At 41.2% G+C, this 17,039-nt stretch overlaps 1 protein-coding gene across 1 annotated transcript in view; it reads left to right on the top strand.

The window, feature by feature from the left end:
• COL5A2 (collagen type V alpha 2 chain) overlaps positions 1-17,039 on the top strand; it is a 137,516-nt gene that overhangs the window by 103,798 nt on the left and 16,679 nt on the right. The window contains exons 24-44 of the mRNA XM_004763364.3: positions 871-924; positions 1,527-1,625; positions 2,791-2,844; positions 3,681-3,779; positions 3,887-3,940; positions 4,077-4,130; positions 5,588-5,641; positions 6,359-6,412; positions 8,101-8,145; positions 8,508-8,606; positions 9,553-9,660; positions 10,009-10,062; positions 12,014-12,067; positions 12,284-12,337; positions 12,877-12,930; positions 13,323-13,430; positions 13,544-13,597; positions 14,112-14,165; positions 14,868-15,029; positions 15,678-15,785; positions 16,871-16,978. Of these exons, the coding sequence (XP_004763421.1) occupies positions 871-924; positions 1,527-1,625; positions 2,791-2,844; positions 3,681-3,779; positions 3,887-3,940; positions 4,077-4,130; positions 5,588-5,641; positions 6,359-6,412; positions 8,101-8,145; positions 8,508-8,606; positions 9,553-9,660; positions 10,009-10,062; positions 12,014-12,067; positions 12,284-12,337; positions 12,877-12,930; positions 13,323-13,430; positions 13,544-13,597; positions 14,112-14,165; positions 14,868-15,029; positions 15,678-15,785; positions 16,871-16,978 (1,584 nt within the window). The remainder of the gene's footprint in view (positions 1-870; positions 925-1,526; positions 1,626-2,790; positions 2,845-3,680; positions 3,780-3,886; positions 3,941-4,076; positions 4,131-5,587; positions 5,642-6,358; positions 6,413-8,100; positions 8,146-8,507; positions 8,607-9,552; positions 9,661-10,008; positions 10,063-12,013; positions 12,068-12,283; positions 12,338-12,876; positions 12,931-13,322; positions 13,431-13,543; positions 13,598-14,111; positions 14,166-14,867; positions 15,030-15,677; positions 15,786-16,870; positions 16,979-17,039) is intronic.

Raw genomic sequence — 17,039 nt, 5'->3', positions numbered from 1 at the left:
TGGCGTGTAGCTGGTATATTGGCGTGTAGTTGGTATATTGGCGTGTAGCTGGTATATTGGTACTCAGTGAAAAAGACAGCGGTGGCGCCAGCCTCCTGTGGGGGCTACTAACCAGTAGTTGATTCCAGTGAGGAGGTAAGCAGTAAACAAGTCAACAGGCAAACAAAAATGTAATCCTACGCTTTACTAAGGACTGTGTACACTGGGAAATAGCAGGTGACGTGGTAGAGAGCAGCTGTGAGCGTGCAACGGTACGTAACACTAGATTAGGTGGTCGGGACGGGTCCTTTGGGAAGATGACAGTTTAGCTGACACCCGATGGTGCGGATGAGCCAGCAGGAGAACTTGGGAGAAAGAACGTTGTCAGCAGAGGAACCAGGAAATCTAAACAACCAGGCCAGGAGGGCTGGTGATTTTAGAGATTCGGAGAGGTTGCTGTGGCTGGAGTAAGATGAAGCAGGTCCGAAAGGGACAACAACCTTCTCCCGTTACATGTACAGAGGCTTTCAGAGATGCCAAGTTCTTCACCCAGAAGACACTACACATGCCGTTACCACTGACACTTTGATGGTGGTAGACGGTGCTCATATCTAGATGACAGTTTTTCTCCATGTTAATTTTACAGTGAATTGTTAGTATAGTTCAGAATTTGAATGACTTTTGGCTCAGTACTTGTACATTCTCCAAAATTTAAAATTTCTTTCCACGTACTCAGGTTTTTTTTTTTTTTTTCCTCTTATACTTATCTACTGTCACGTTGGGTTGATCACAGCTCCTAAAACCTTATAATACTAAAAATAAATTTACCCACTGGTTATACATCTCAAGAACATCAACAATAATCAAGAATCACCTGTTGGTCGTTTGCAGGGGGCTCCTGGCAATCGTGGTTTCCCGGGCTCTGATGGTTTACCTGGACCCAAGGTGAGGTTATCCATCAATGTGACACTCATGTGGCTGGAGCTACGTGATGACGATGATGCCACTGTGCAGAGTAGTGATCTGGCTTGGGTCCACGTGGGTGCAGATCCAGAAAAGAGTCAGACACAGATGTCAAGCCTAATATCAAATCCCCCCTGCGAGGGCTGGTTTCTGTATTACAGAGGGCTGGGAAGAATGAGAATGGTTGGAAGTGTGTAGAAGTTTGTTTTCAGACTTTCTCGGGACGGTGCTGAGAAGAAAAGGTCACACACCTTTCCTTAGCTGATAGAGACTTTTTCCTTCATCTAGAAATTCAGACTCTAAAGTTTTGGTGTTTTTTTTCCCAACTCTACATTATCAGAGTGGTAATTGAAATACAATTTTCTTTAGCTAACGGTGAAAGTCACTCTTGTTTAATAAAGACAGATGAGAACAGAATATGTAGTGATACTTTTTGTAACTTTGTAACTACTTGACAAAGTATTCCTATGGTATGCTAGTGCTTTGATTTGTAAAACATAAATTTCGTATATCTTTCCTTTTATTTTCCTGCATTGTTTCTTTTTTTTTTTTTTTCTGACGCCTTCTGCTTTGCATTGGAACAGGGGGCTCAAGGAGAGAGGGGTCCTGTGGGCTCTTCTGGACCTAAAGGAGGTCAAGGGGACCCAGGACGGCCAGGCGAACCTGGGCTGCCGGGTGCTCGGGTAAGAACACAGCCATTTGCTACATCAGCCCAAGAGAACCGCTCCTTGGGGCTCAGCAAAAGGACTAACTGAGCTCATCTTGACAAGTGGGAGCATGTCTTTGTTTTTACAATTTTGACCTGATTCACTATTTTTAAAATACTGGTTTGTTATTTTTCGTGTATAGAAAATAGTCTTTTCTAGTCTCCCTTTCTCAAAGACGCATGCATTCATCATTTTGCCCCTCGACATGAAAGAAAAACCCTGTTTGACAATATTTACTCTTTCTTTACTTGCTGACGAATAATTTATTTGGCTTTTGGCGGAGAGAATTCCTGATAAATTTGTTTTTGACCAAATGTCATTTGGACTGTGAAATTCCTCTCATATTCCGTCGTCAACAGTGCTCCTCAAAGAGAAGGGAATTGCACATAAAGTTAATTTTAAAAAGTTAATTTAAAAAAATTTTAAAAAGTTAATGGAAATAACATTTGGCTCCACATACTCTTGAACCCGGTGTTCGAGACATGAGTACAAGCCTATGAGTACAGTTCCCGTGCAGATCTCCTTCTGCATGGGAAACCGACATTTTCCTAGAATTCTTCCCTGGACACCTGATAGGCTTGGAACACCGTCTGAATGAGCGGTCAGTGCCGCTTACAGTGAAAATGACCCCGGAGTGTTGTCCTCATTTGGACTGGGGGGGCCACGAATTATAAAAACCTAGCGGGAGGCATAGCTTTGGGTGTCCTGAGTTTAGAGTAACTAGGCCTGAGCTCGGCGTGACTGGGAAGGCTCCCCTGGCCGGGATCAGCGTACTGTGTGCACGGCGCTGTTACAAATGCTGGTTTAGTGAGGGTTCTAAGCCAGAACGCCTCCTGTGCCCGCCGTGTAGACTCCTTTCCTCTCACGTGACCTCCCACTGTGGGAGGCCGTGCTGTGAGGGCTCCGCCGGTGAAGTCCCACGTGGTGCTGCCTGTGGCGTGCTCTGGGTCTGCCCTGTGTCCGTCCAAAGCCACGCTGGCCAAGGTCCGTGACCGGCCTGTGAGTTTGCCTAGAGGAGGCCACTGAAGATGGGCGTTGTGCAATGGAACTGGGTCCTTTGAACACGGTGCTATTTTTACTCTCACGACTCTTTACCTCAGTGGCAAGTCAGCAACAACATGACAAATCTCTTAATTTTCAGGGTCTGACTGGAAATCCTGGAGTTCAAGGTCCTGAAGGAAAACTTGGGCCTTTGGTAAGGAATTTACATAAAACTCCTGAGGGGGCCTGGGGGGCTCCGCTGTTTGAGCATCCAGCTCTTCGTTTCAGCTGCCGTTTTTTTCTCGGGTCATGAGTTCAAGCCCCATGTGGAGCCTACTTAAAATAAATAAATAAAAAGTCCATGATCCTCAGTATTTCTCAATAGACCTACAACTTAAATGATGAGATGTTTGTTTGAGGTCCATGTTTTTAATCAGGGGGATGCGGATGATACAGACATGTTTAAAATGCTGGAGCAAATTCATAGGATCTTGATATTTTAAAATTCACCAGAAACTGATAAAATTTAATTAATACCAGTGTTGGAGATTGAAATTACTTCTCTAACATCAGCAGAAAAAGTTGAAATCATGTATTCCTCCAGCATTGGTCAAATTCGTCTATTAGGAACATTCTTATTTCTTGATATCTTCTTAATTGTATAGGTTTAAGAGATAGGTAGGTCTGACTTTGGACAGCTCATATACTCTGGGCCCTTCCTTTATACCAAAAATGTGAAAAAGAAGTACCGAATTTCCATTACCACGAGCTAGAGTAAATTAAAGAAGAACGAAGAATTTTTTCCCTGTGAGGATGAGACGTGTACGGAGACGCGGAGCTGAGCTTTGTGTACGGGAAGAGTGAAATCTCTGTTCTCAATACTCAAAACACTTCAGCAGGTTTTTTTAAACACGCAACTATTCTGATTCACTAAGTAAAGGGTGAAGGATAGTTTAAAACTCATGTAACTTCTATAAGTACGGAAAGACAAGTGATGACTGTTTAGAGAGAATTTACATAAAACTGACTTTGCTCCTGTCAACTTTGCAGGGTGCTCCTGGGGAGGACGGCCGGCCGGGTCCTCCAGGCTCCATAGGAATCCGAGGGCAGCCCGGCAGCATGGGTCTCCCAGGCCCCAAAGGTAGCAGTGTGAGTACCTGTGAGAAAGGTTTGCTATCTCATCACGGCCCTCACTTCAAGCAACCGTGTTTTGAGCAAATTGATTGACATTTAAATGGTTTCTAATTTTTCTTTAGGGTGACCCTGGAAAACCTGGAGAGGCAGGAAATGCTGGTGTTCCTGGGCAGAGGGTAAGTAAACATTTTCTGCCAAAGGGGGGAAATCCATGTGTATATATATATATATATATATATATATATATATATATATGATATCACCCCAATGTCTTGTGGCCCCACTTTACATATTATCTCTGTGTGATATTAGGGAGCTCCTGGAAAAGATGGTGAAGTCGGTCCTTCTGGTCCCGTGGGTCCCCCGGTACGTGATCTTTCCACGAGAATGTATTCCCGTTGCATTTTTCATGTTTGTCCAAGACTCTACTTAGGAGTAAGTTTCAGAGGAAGTAAGTAAGAAAGTGCAGGATTGAAGAATTTCAGTTATAATCTTTCATTTTGATTCCCGTGTGGGTACCTTCTGCCTTTTTAAATGGAGCGATTGGACTTTTCGTTTTAAACTTCTTTAAGATGTTGATGGTAAAACCTACCTCATCATCTTTAAGTGTTGAAGAATGTGTCAACTATCGGTCTAACAAATGTTTTGACAAATTTTTGACAAATATTTTGTACTTTTATTGATAATATTTAAGTACTGAATTATACCTACATTCTTCTAATGATGCCTTATAGAAATTTACTTAAACTGACTTTTTTTTGAGGACTAAAAAATGAAAATTTTTTATCCTTTGAGGTACACTTGCATCTAGTATTCTAAAATTAAATATTCATAGAAATATTTTGGCATATTTATTTGTCTGTGATGGAGCAATTTAAATATCTTTTAAAAATGTTAGCTTTGCTTTCTACAGTTGTTCTAATGTTGAGAGCTTGATTAATATTTTTTATGACACTGAGAAATAAATTAGAATATTAGAATAGAGATAAGGTTTCCCCCATTATCTGAAAGCAGAGGGTTCCCATGAAAACTTTATAAGCTGAAATGGTATAAAGCCAAAAAGCCATTATCATTAGTTTATATGGAAAATTTTCTTAAAATTCCCAGACTCCAAAAAGAGACTCTCCTAGGTTTTTCTAATACCTTAGGACATATCTTGCCCTAACAGATGCACAAATAAATGTAGATAAAACTCAGATGCTCACAGACACAGTTCCGCACCATGGCGGCTTGATGTCGAGATGCGAGCGTGGTTCTCCAGGCAGGAGCTTGTGGGGGCCCCTCTCGCTGCCAGGGGTGCACTGCCTCCGTGACAGCTCACAGCAAAACAAATGCTGAATGCTTTTTTTTGCTTTTCACCTTTTTTTGTAAATCAAAAATTCTCTTCAAACTTCTTTCTGTTAGCAGATGACTAATACAGATCTTTCATAAAAGTGAAGTGATGCAGCACGAACTTTGGAACAGCAGGAGATACTTGTATTGCCTGCTGAGATTAGATATGTAAAAGTAATGAATTTTTCCAGGTTCAGCTTTTCCAGTTTCCCCACCCAATTTTATGGTTGACTCTAGACATTTTACGTTTGGATCAAAAAATGAACATATGTCATCAGTGTTTTTGTCAACTTTAGAAGATACTTTCTCAGCAGCACGGACTTCCAACAACACCTTCAACTACTCATTATAATGCTAGCTCCATATCTGGCTAGAATGAAAACATGTGATTAGAAAAAAGGCAAATATCAATCCTCGTAGTAGGTCGCACACACGAGAAGCAGGTATGAAGATCGGACTCCACTCATGACTTTCTCTCCTTCCTGACTCAGGGTCTAGCCGGGGAGAGGGGAGAACAGGGACCTCCAGGCCCCACGGGCTTTCAGGTAGGCACGAACCCACTTCTCCATGTTTTCTACCATTAATTACACTGCTTTTTTTTTAAATATGAAAAGATATGGTCAAATGATGTGAGATTCCACAATTTTCAGTCATTCTTCTTTTAGTAAATAAATAAAATGGATAAAACCCAACATTTCTGTTCAAAGAGAAGGAACAGACTTCCCCCTAAAAACTGATCAAAATATAAAACTGTTAACAAATTAAAAATTATGAAATGTTTTTGATAAGTTTTATTGAACAATTTTAAGGTTGATTCAGTTTTATAGACACAATGTCTTACATTTTTTGTTGAATAAATTTTCATGATTTATCTAAATATATTGTATGGGAAATTAATAATGGACAATTATAATTTGATTAAAAAGAAACTTTCAGGAGTGACTTTCAGTACTATACTAGCAACCTAAAATATTGCTTTCAGACCCATAACAACTTGACAAATGTTAAACATCTCCCATTAGAGTCCTTTCTTTTTTCTTCTTAAGTGTGTCCAAATGAAAATCTAAATCTTTAAACCGACCATTGCTGCATTATGGTATAAGATAGAGTTTTCTTGTTCTGTTTTCCTTGTCTTTAAACAATAGCTTTTGCTTGAACGTATAGTCATGGAACCTCCATGAATTATAAAAGGTAAACTGTGAACACTAGTGACCTATTAAACTTTGACAAATTCACAATTTTATTTCTTTCTTTTCCTTTAGGGGCTTCCTGGTCCTCCAGGGCCTCCTGGGGAAGGTGGAAAGCCAGGTGATCAGGTAAGTTTATTTTTAAGAATAATAATAATAATAATAATAATAGCAATAATAAAAATTGCTGGTCCATAATATCACTTATTATTATATGTGAAGTTCTGTTCTGGTTTGCTTTATAAATGTAATCTCTTTTAATCCTCAAAACAACCCTATACATCTAGGGACTATATGATGCCTGTTTTTCAGATGAGTAAAATGAAGCACAGAGATGTTAGGTGACATTCCAAAGTGACACAGAGGGTATATAATTTGTGAATACTGGCTTGCTTCCCAAGACTGTTTGTAATCACTAGAGATGTGTCTTCTCATAACTACCGAGTTATATTTGAAGCTTTATAAATGGCTATAAACAGATATTATTTTATTTCTATTATTTTACCAGGACATCAGTTAATTTATTTTTCTGTGGATGATTCGTTCATTCATGTAACCATTCAGCAGGTATTTGCTGGGTACTGTGTGCTTAGGTGTCTTGAGCTCTGGCCCTAACCAGTTGATCCAGATGGACATGAACTTTATGTTACATCACGGTAGGAGATAGAGTGTGGAAATATAGAAGATGCACCAAATCCAGACTTGGGGATTTAGGAAAAGTTTCCCAGCAAAGTAATATCTTTTATGAGTAAGGGGGAGGAAGGAAGGGAGATGAGCACAGCAGGTGCATTTGTTGGTCAAATGAAGGCACTGAAAAGGTTGCTAAGAAAGGAATGCAGAGAATAAATTCGCGTGGAGGTGGGGCTGGACGGTAAATCGGGAGCCTGATTATGGGAAGTCTGACTTCAAATGTCGTTTTTTTTCGGATTCTTCTAATGGGAGGTGAGGAAGGGCCTTTAAGCAACAGATTCAAAACCTCTCTCTTTGATTAAAAATAAAAACTAATGACAAAGAAAGCTTATTTATCTCTTATTTTCCTTTTTATGTATGCTAATAGGCAATATGTGGTTTAAACCACATATTGCCTATTAGCATACATAAAAAGGAAAATAAGAGATAAATAATTTGATTAAATTTTTCTTAAAACTTCACATTGAGGACCAACCGAACTTCTAAATTAGTTTTCATCCCAGACTGATGACCGTGACTTTCTATACAACAGCTTTCTTTGTCATTAGTTATTATTTTTAATCAAAAAGAGAGGTTTTGAACTTGTTGACAAATTTTCTTTTAGTTAAGAACAGACTGAAACTTGTGACATAGTCATGACTACACTAGTTTGAACCCACAATTCCCAGGGGACTGTTGTCCATAGTGTATGGTCAGTGGAAATATTTACTAAATTGAGTTGAACCGGTTATGTTTAAGAAATTGCTCCTTGTTGGTTTTTATTCCTGTTTCCTCTATTAAATTTTTTTCACATTAGGAAATAAAATTACTATATATTTTGTTGTCTCTGAAAAGACCAGTGTGTTCTATTTGTGAGGTAATGTTTTTCATGTCTTCACTGCCCAAAATCAAGCATTCAGCTTTAATAAACATTTTTTTTTCTGGAAAAATAATTTCTATCCAATGTATGGGATATCCCCTCATTTATAAAAGTATACATATTTTTCTTTCCTCATTATTATGGGTTTATTCAAACCTCTAATAATACATTAAAAGAAATTAGATGTGTGGTACGGAAAGATTTCTAATAAATACCCAAAATTTAGCTCAAAGCATTTCTTGAAATTTTTAAAAATTATATCTTCTAGGGAGTTCCTGGAGATCCTGGAGCAGTTGGTCCATTAGGACCCAGAGTGAGTATTTTCTCTTTCACTATTAACTTAATTTCCATTGCTTTCAGTAAAAAAAAAAAAAAAAAAAAAAAAAAAAAAAAAAAAAAAAAAAAAAAAAAACTTTTATCATAAGCTGAGCTTTCTTTTGAGAATTAAAATTCTTTTCCTTGATGAAAATTAATTTTACGAGGAAAGTCTGTGCCATGAAATAACATGTTCTTACTTCAAGTTCATTTCTTATGACTAAATTAGAAAAATGAACCTCAATAGTTGCTCATTTCTCAGTTTTTCTCCAGTAGAAGCAGTTTTGCAGATTTCCAGAAACATTTTTAACCCACTTTCACAACAGTCGCTGGTTGTTTGACATCCCCGTGTCTCACTAGGGAGAGCGCGGAAACCCAGGGGAGAGAGGAGAACCAGGAATCACGGGGCTGCCTGGCGAGAAGGGAATGGCTGGGGGCCACGGCCCGGACGGTCCCAAAGTAAGTACGGCGGTGAACTGGCACTTCAGAATGTTCCCGGAGCTACAGCCTAATAAGCACATGATGGAACTAGAATGGGTTTCTCTTGTTGTTGCGAGAAAATTCGATTATATAATTTTCTTCTTCAACAAGTATTCAATAAGCACTACTAGGCTTTTTCCTTGGCATTAAGGAGGTAGCTGAATGAAGTCTCTTCTCTGTGATAGGATTTATGGTTTAGTGTGCATAGTGATACATTCTCATATGGAAACCCATTCCTAACATTTATTCACATAACTTTACTAGTGGCTTCCATAGTAAGCAGAGGCAATAAATAGGAATCCGTACAACTTATAACGAGATGTTCCTGATCATACACTCCAGTTTTTTGTCTCATGTTCTTCTTACTAACTGTAAGAAAGTACGTCATCTTAGAAATCTGAAAGTAAAATACATCTTGAGGCAAAAATCAGTCTTGTTTCCTTTGGGAGCCATTTCAGATTGTAGAAGAGGGTGCTCAATTTCGGTATAAACAATTAAAGTAGAGTTTTTCATGGTCGTATAACATTAGATCCCTTACATTTTCAAGGTCCAGAGTGATTACGTGCTTAATAGCACGTCTTCGTTAGTGAGAGTGAAATACTCTCTAAAAGTAACGTCCCCTTCATCAGGCCCGCATGATGTTGTCAGAGAGAAAGGAAGGCAGCCATTGTTTGTATTTGACTTGGTGCTCAATTTCCCCAAGGAAAAAAGTTGAAAACATAAACCAACAATTAGAAAGACAAAGTCTTTTTGATTCCAAAAAATGAGCTCAGAAACAATTTTCACAAATGAAAAATATAAACACTAAGTTGAACCCTATGAAATCTCTGATCTTCCACTCTTTTTGTCTTACCAGCAGAGAAATCTCACGTGGCTCAATCTTAATACCGTATCGGCGAGGTCCCTTATTGTTGGTTCATTTTAGGGCAGTCCAGGACCATCAGGAACCCCTGGAGATACAGGCCCACCGGGACTTCAGGGTATGCCAGGAGAGAGAGGAATTGCAGGAACTCCAGGCCCGAAGGGTGACAGAGTAAGTCTCTGTTTTTTTTGTTTCTTTGTTTGTTTTGCTTTTTTTGTTTTGTTTTGTTTTAGTTCATTCATTTAGAGTTTCTAAATTCCTCCTGAAAATTTTTTCTTGGCCAGGCTTTTGCTTCTTCCGTTCTAAGTCCCAAGTCGATCTTCCCTCCGTCTCTCCTTCTCTTTCTTTCTTTCTTTTTCTGTCTTTCAATACCTATATTTATTCAGAAAATACACAATGCCAGGCACTGTTCTAGGCTCAAGGGGATATAACTATGATCAAAAGAGATAAGCCCGTGCCCTCATGAAGCTTCCCCTCAAGTGAGAGAAGAAGACGATGACATTCTGTGTGTCTCCGCAGGGCGGCATAGGCGAGAAGGGCGCTGAAGGGACAGCCGGGAACGATGGAGCCAGAGTAAGTGAATCACCGCTCCCAGCCGAGCTCGGAACCAACTGTCAGTATCACACGAATTTGCCTGAACTTTCCAAAATAAAGTTCATTGTGTTCCCATACGGTCAGGATTTGGAAGGTGATCGATGTTGAGATTTGATGTTGATCAATCACGGATACTCCTTTTGCTTACTTTGAACCAGAACAAGCCAAAACGTCGCCCTTGTCGAGGGGGTGGAACAGAGCACAGCTTCCCGTGCACTTGAGACAGTGCTTTAGGCAGTGGGGCTCCCTTTGTCTTTCTCCATCTTCTTTTCTATTTCATACGCAATGTGTGTTCTTGCTCACGTGTTGATCGACTGAGCTCTTCTAGACCTCACTCCAGGGCAGGCCAGGAGAGTTTTCACTGTAGCAAGTTGAGGTGACTATTTCTCAATGTGCTGGGTGCTAGGGGTGAGAGAGCTACCGCACAGCAGACCGTCATCAATGCTTCCATCCATAAGGAGGATGAAGAAGTGAAATTTGAAGAAGATGCTTGACCCCAGGGCATTGTTTAATGTCATGTCAGAAGCTGACCTTTAACAAGGTTTCAGTTCTCAAACATACAATACATTTGCAATTCTAAGAAGAGACTGAATATAGTTTTTTAGACTTTAAGGAAATTATTCTCTTGATAAAGACACTAAAGTAAAATAAAGGGAAAGTTTTGTCTGAGTGGTAATGATCCCTTTTTTTCTTTTTTTCTGAAAATCTACTTAACTTAGCAAATTATGAACATGAGCTGTTTCTTGCCTTGTAGTTAGCTCTAATATTCGATTCGTCTTTCAAGAGACGTCTGAGTGAGTCTGACGCACTGTTGCTGTCTTACGTTGTCCACGGCCTGTAGTGCCTAGTGCTGTAGGGCAGAGCTGTTTGGAGGAGGGCTGCATTGACAGCTTATTTTAAGGTGAAATCTGAAACACTGTCTATTGTTCCTACAAACCAACTTTGAAAATGCAGTGTGATAGAAACAGGACTTGAGCAATGACTGCTTTATTTTCAGGAAGGACATTGCTTTAGGGAGGAAACAGAGCAGACCACTTGCTGTAATCTCACAGTAAAGGGGAAAAATGAGTAATATGTTTTCTCTGTAAGAAAAAAAAGGGGGGGAATTTAATGAAGTGATCTTTATTTAATCCAATTCTTTAGGGAAATATATTAGGTAAACTATTGGAAGAATAATGTTCCATTATAGATCTAGAGAATATATGGCCACAGTATTCTCATGTTCTTATAAGAATATAAATTTAAGATGTCCTTTTTGTTCCTTAAGTTCCCTTCATAGTACATACAAAGATTAAATGGCAACAGAATATTTGGGCTGCCTATGAAGAGGCAATGTACAAATATCAGAAAGAAAACTTGTTCCAGAAAAGACTCCACTACCGTCCAGTTTAAAGAGTGTGACCACATGTCAAGAAGACCCAGTTCGAACCCCGACATGATTGCTCCCTCGGCTCTGAGCGTAGAGAACCCAACCTCGGTGTAGCTAGATAGCCACACTCCTTGTAATCTTAGGAGAATGTAGAAAAGTCAATGCTTTATCACAGTTTCACTTAAAAAAAAAATAGAGTGACACTTCGTTCATATAGTTTAAGAATATAATATTCTATACAAAAGAAGAAATCCGGGAAACATAGAAACATCGTAGAAGAGCAGGTTTAATTTGGAACTAGAGTTTGAAGACAGTGTTGTGTAGGTCTGACTTGAGGTGGACGGAAGAGATTAGAACATGTTGTAGAGAACATTCAGGAAATTGTTTTAGAGTAAATAGGAAGATCTTAAGAGTATACAGATTATTACCATGTATTATAGACAATGTTTTGCAAAAGCATCTAAGCTATAACAAAATGGGATCTTTTGTGATTGTTTGTTCAATCATGGAGAATCCAGTGCATTCGCTTCTTAACTATGTCCATGTTCTGTCTGTCGACAGGGTCTTCCAGGTCCCCTGGGTCCTCCGGGTCCGGCAGGTCCCACTGGAGAAAAGGTAATATCATAAACTGATGTTCTGTGGGTTCGGAATCAGGAAGTCTGGGTGATAGCTCTTTCTCATGCCGCTTCCTCTCTCAAACATGTGGTAGTTGGGCCCGGTCATCTCAGAGCTCCCCCCGCCGTCTGCCCTGCACGGAGCACTCAGTACCCTCCAGTTGCCTTATGTTTTACTTCTGCTTTGGACAATCACCATCTAACATCTTCTTTGCAGGGTGAACCTGGCCCTCGAGGTTTAGTTGGCCCCCCGGGCTCCCGCGGCAATCCTGTAAGTGACAGTGTTTTAATTTTTTTTTTTTTTAAGAATGGGATTGAGCAGGTAAACAACTCATCGTTTTGTCTTGATGTTTATGTAAAAGCATGCCTGTTGGTTCAGGCTATTTGTAACTTCTTAGTTTTCAGCATTTACTTCTCTTTAAACTCAAAAACTTACCAGTCTGTTATTTCTATGCTATCTATTAAATCTCGGTAAGCAGCTCGTTTACTAAAGAGTTAAGAAATTTTTAGAGACTTCAGACCATGGAGATTTTGTTCTATGGTCCTTATCTATCTATCATCCTTAAAAGTCTTCCTCAAGAAACATATTTAATCATCTATATAAACATTTCAAAACACTATAAGTTTATATAATTGTATTTTTATTTAATTTTTAATTTTTTATTGTGTTAGTCACCATACAGTACATCATTAGTTTTTGATGTCGTGCTCCATGACCTGTTGTTAGCATATAACACCCAGTGTATTTTTAAATACTGTTCCCATTTACAGTAAAGTGTGAGAGCTACAGTAATCTCTGCTTTCTCGTAGGGTTCTCGTGGTGAAAATGGCCCCACTGGGGCTGTTGGTTTTGCCGGACCTCAGGTATGATCTTCAAGTATCTCTAATTCACAATGAACACTCTTTCTGTGATAACAATCAATTTAGTTAATTACTATTGTCCTATGTATTGAAGGTATACTAAAGATGCTGGGAAGTTAACAGTTTTCTAGGCAATATTCTCATTTTCAGTACAGGATGAGTTTGCACTATTTCAAATTCTGTACTTATTTGGTATAATAAAAATGTGGTGAGATAACTTGTTTTCTGACTGCCTTCGAAGATCTGATTAGGGCATTTTTTTCTCCTGTGCTTTTACACTGATTACAAAGCACCATTTAACAATATATAGTTAAATGATATGTTGGTAATAATTACTATCAAATAGCTTGTCTACAAGTGTTATAACCACCTGGTTATTTAAACAATTGATATAGGGTCCCGATGGGCAGCCTGGAGTCAAAGGGGAGCCCGGAGAGCCAGGGCAGAAGGGAGACGCCGGTTCTCCTGGGCCACAAGGTCTGGCAGGATCCCCAGGCCCTCACGTAAGTGGAAAGAAAAACACCAAAAACCTGAGTCACGTGCTTAATGTTTAGACTTTGCGTTCAGCCCGTGTTGCTTCCCTATTGTGATCTTTTGTTCATTTCTTTCCATGTAGGGTCCTAATGGTGTTCCTGGACTCAAGGGTGGCCGAGGAACTCAGGGGCCACCTGTAAGTTGGTTTGAAGTTCTGGTCGCAGACACCTAGCACTTCTGGCCATTTTAAAGTGAATCTGAAGCTGTAACAACGAATTTTTACTGGCACAAGTAAACTCTCATGGAAAGGGCGTGTAATGGGGATCGGGGTTGCAATTAGTTTTATGACCTTGGAGACCCAGCTGCCTCCTCCATAACATAAAGGATGCACTCCGTGTCGGAGAAGGGAGGGGTAACGGGCAACTGCTCTAAGGGCTCTGATATGCCCAAGATTAATGTGATTCCAGTGAGAGCCTGGGACATACCTGTATGTGCTCAAGGTAAATGAGAAGAAGAAAGGGGAAAGTAGCATCCTTCCTACCAGTTAACTCAGATCCATTCTCAAAAACGTAGCATGCACGAGAAAAATCTACTGTTTACAACAAGGAAGGGAGTCTAAACACTCAGCATCCCGGTGGGAAAAAACAGATCCCAGAAAGTACATGGAATCAAGTCATTCTAAAATTGCTCATGTGATACTGTATTTCTAGGGTGCTACTGGGTTTCCTGGTTCTGCGGGCAGAGTTGGACCTCCAGGCCCTCCTGTAAGTTATTTCAGTGACTCAGATCGTGGGTAGTGGGGTAATCACACACACACACGCACGCGTGCACACACACACAGGAAAATACACGCAAACACATGTACCCATGATACAGATACACATACATATTTGAGTTACTGTTTATTCTTTTATTTAACCCCTTAGTGATTTGTTAGCCCATGTAAACAACTCTGACCCTAATGATTCACGCTGCTGCTGTCCTGTCACAGCAGGTCATCTTTGACCGTCCTGTTTCTCGGAGTACCTTATTTACGAGTTCTTCTTAGCTCAGCATTTGACAATCATTCCATTTGGGTACTAAGTTCGAACAGTATTGTGTGCTAATAACTGCTCCTTTCAGGTGGGAAGCATCCCCCAAGCTTTGTCTAGTAAATGTCATTCTTTCATTGTAAGATCAGGACAGACGGAAGGAAAGGTCATCTATTCACGATGGAGCAAAGGCCTGAGATGTTTGAAAATTTGAGTTAATTTCAACACACTTTTGATATTGAGTCGAATGTAATTGTCTGCAAATAATTTAGATTTCCTCTTGGGAAATGAATCTGCAGCTGTGTTTTGTTTAATTTTGTTTAAATTCACTGAATGACTGATTATCTAACAGGAAAAATGGACCCAAGGGTCCATTGCACCAGGTCCTCTAATGTGGTTTTGACTTTGCCCTCCTGGGTTTCTATCTTATACTAGGGAGCTCCAGGACCTGCGGGGCCCTTAGGGGAACCCGGGAAGGAGGGACCCCCAGGTCTTCGTGGGGACCCCGGCTCTCATGGGCGAGTGGGAGATCGAGGACCAGCTGGCCCCCCAGGTGGCCCAGGAGACAAAGGCGACCCTGGAGAAGACGGGCAACCTGTAAGTTTGGCACCTGGTTTACGTCCCTCTAATGAGACAGTTACCAGTAGATCTCCATGGTATTCACTGCCGTGAAGAAACAGTTTGTACAGTAACCTGGGGACTTTCGTAAATCCTGAGGCCTTATATGTTTTAAATTTACAATTCTCTGCTCTAGAAGAAGAAGTAAATGTGTCAGTATAAATATAACAGTAGTGGGCGTGGGGTTCAGAAACTGAACAAGACAACATTCTTTGTTAATACATGTGTTGTATAAAGACAGTTTTTCAAAATACATTATTCTATTTGAAATCTACATGTCTCAAAATACTAATATGTTTACCTAGATTACTATTTCTATTCTTTATTTTAAAAATTTCTTTGCCTTTTTAAAAAGAGGGAAAAAGCCTGAGTAGTTACCTCTTTCAGTCTGCCAATGTGCACATTACTCTTCAGGTTTCTTGGAACTCCGTGAGCTGCTTTCCCCTTTAAACAATGTTAGAGGCTCTGTGTTTGACTGCAAATTACGACTATAATTTGTCATATGTAGTATGGTTATATGAAACAGAATTTTTTTCTTGGTCTGAAAAACCTATAAAGCTGTGAACTGGTCTTTGTACATGGTTTTACACTGGAGAATTTCTAATTGTAGCCTATTCTCAAAATTAGGGTCCTGATGGTCCCCCGGGTCCAGCTGGAACCACTGGACAGAGAGGAATTGTGGGCATGCCGGGGCAGCGTGGGGAGAGGGGCATGCCTGGCCTGCCCGGCCCGGCGGTGAGTGGCTCGTCGGTCGGGTTTCCGTTGATTATGTGCAATATGATTTGTGAAGGGAGAATTCTTTTTTCTTAGTACATTTAAAGTCTTTTTTAGACACAAATTCTGACGATCTTAAAAACCTTTGACTTTGAATGTCAAACCCTCTACTTAAGCATCTTGCAAAGTCTTTGAAAATTCTCTTTATTTAACCCCGGCACCAGAGAAGTAGACAAATAAGGATACGGATTTTGGGTGACTCTAAATATTCCTTCAAAAATCAAAAATACCCGCGGAGCTAGAGAAGGGGGTAGTCTCCTCTGGGGAGTAGGTCGCCTCGTCCCAGCACCTGTGTCTCGCAGTTCAGAGGGCAAGTTTTCGTTCATCATCAAAGGGGAGAAGTCGTTGAGCCACAGTCGTATTGGAGGTGGAGGTGGGCCGAGCTGGAAAGTCGGGCCGGGAAAGTGGGCTCCTTCCCCTGAGGGTGCAAAGAACCTGACACTCCCCGGAGAGCGATGAGTGTTTGGCTTCCTGTTAGCTTCGAAGACATTAAATTTTGCCGCTCAGAGTCTGCATGCTTGGGTGGGGGGGCTGGTGTTTGTGTTCGGGATGTGGACGGAGTGATGCACCGCGGGTCGTGGGAGTGGGGCTGTGGGAAGAGACCTGACACCCGCCAGCCGGGGCTTGGGAGGGTCTTACGGTGATCGGAAGTGAGCCAAGGGCCCAGAGGGAGAATCTCCCCCCCCCCACCCCGTGACCATGCGAACCGAGCGTGGCTGCAGGAACGAGACGTGTGCCCGAGGCGGGAGTGAGTGTGAGCGCCGCGTCCTGACAAGGTGCGGATCCCACTGGGGCAGCAGAACCGACTGCAGTGTGCGCGGTTAGATCCCCAAATCTGCACCTGAGCGCATGGCAATGGACCCTCTGTAGTCCCTTTGATACGTGGGGATGGGTGTGATAAGACGTGAGCCGCTGGACACTGTGCGATCCTGGGGCGTATAATGGAAGGAGGGACTGAGGGGCCACTTGAATAAACGCAGCCTTCACGCGCACTGGCTGCGGACACCTCTGCGGACGCGGCTGACACGCTGACGATCTTGTTTCAGGGCACACCCGGGAAGGTGGGACCCACCGGTGCACCAGGAGATAAAGGTCCGCCCGGACCTGTGGGACCCCCCGGCTCCAATGGCCCCGTGGGGGAGCCTGGCCCCGAAGTGAGTGCTCCAGGGACAAGGGACAGTAGCTCTCCTCTTGCGATCTGGGTGTCGTGGGGAC

Source organism: Mustela putorius, unplaced genomic scaffold, assembly GCF_011764305.1.
Source record: "Mustela putorius furo isolate JIRA1106 unplaced genomic scaffold, ASM1176430v1.1 tig00000992_pilon_pilon_pilon, whole genome shotgun sequence".
In the NCBI taxonomy this organism is placed as follows: Eukaryota; Metazoa; Chordata; class Mammalia; order Carnivora; family Mustelidae; genus Mustela; species Mustela putorius.
Note: the sequence above shows the minus strand (reverse complement) of the source record. Positions and strands in the feature narration are given on the sequence as shown.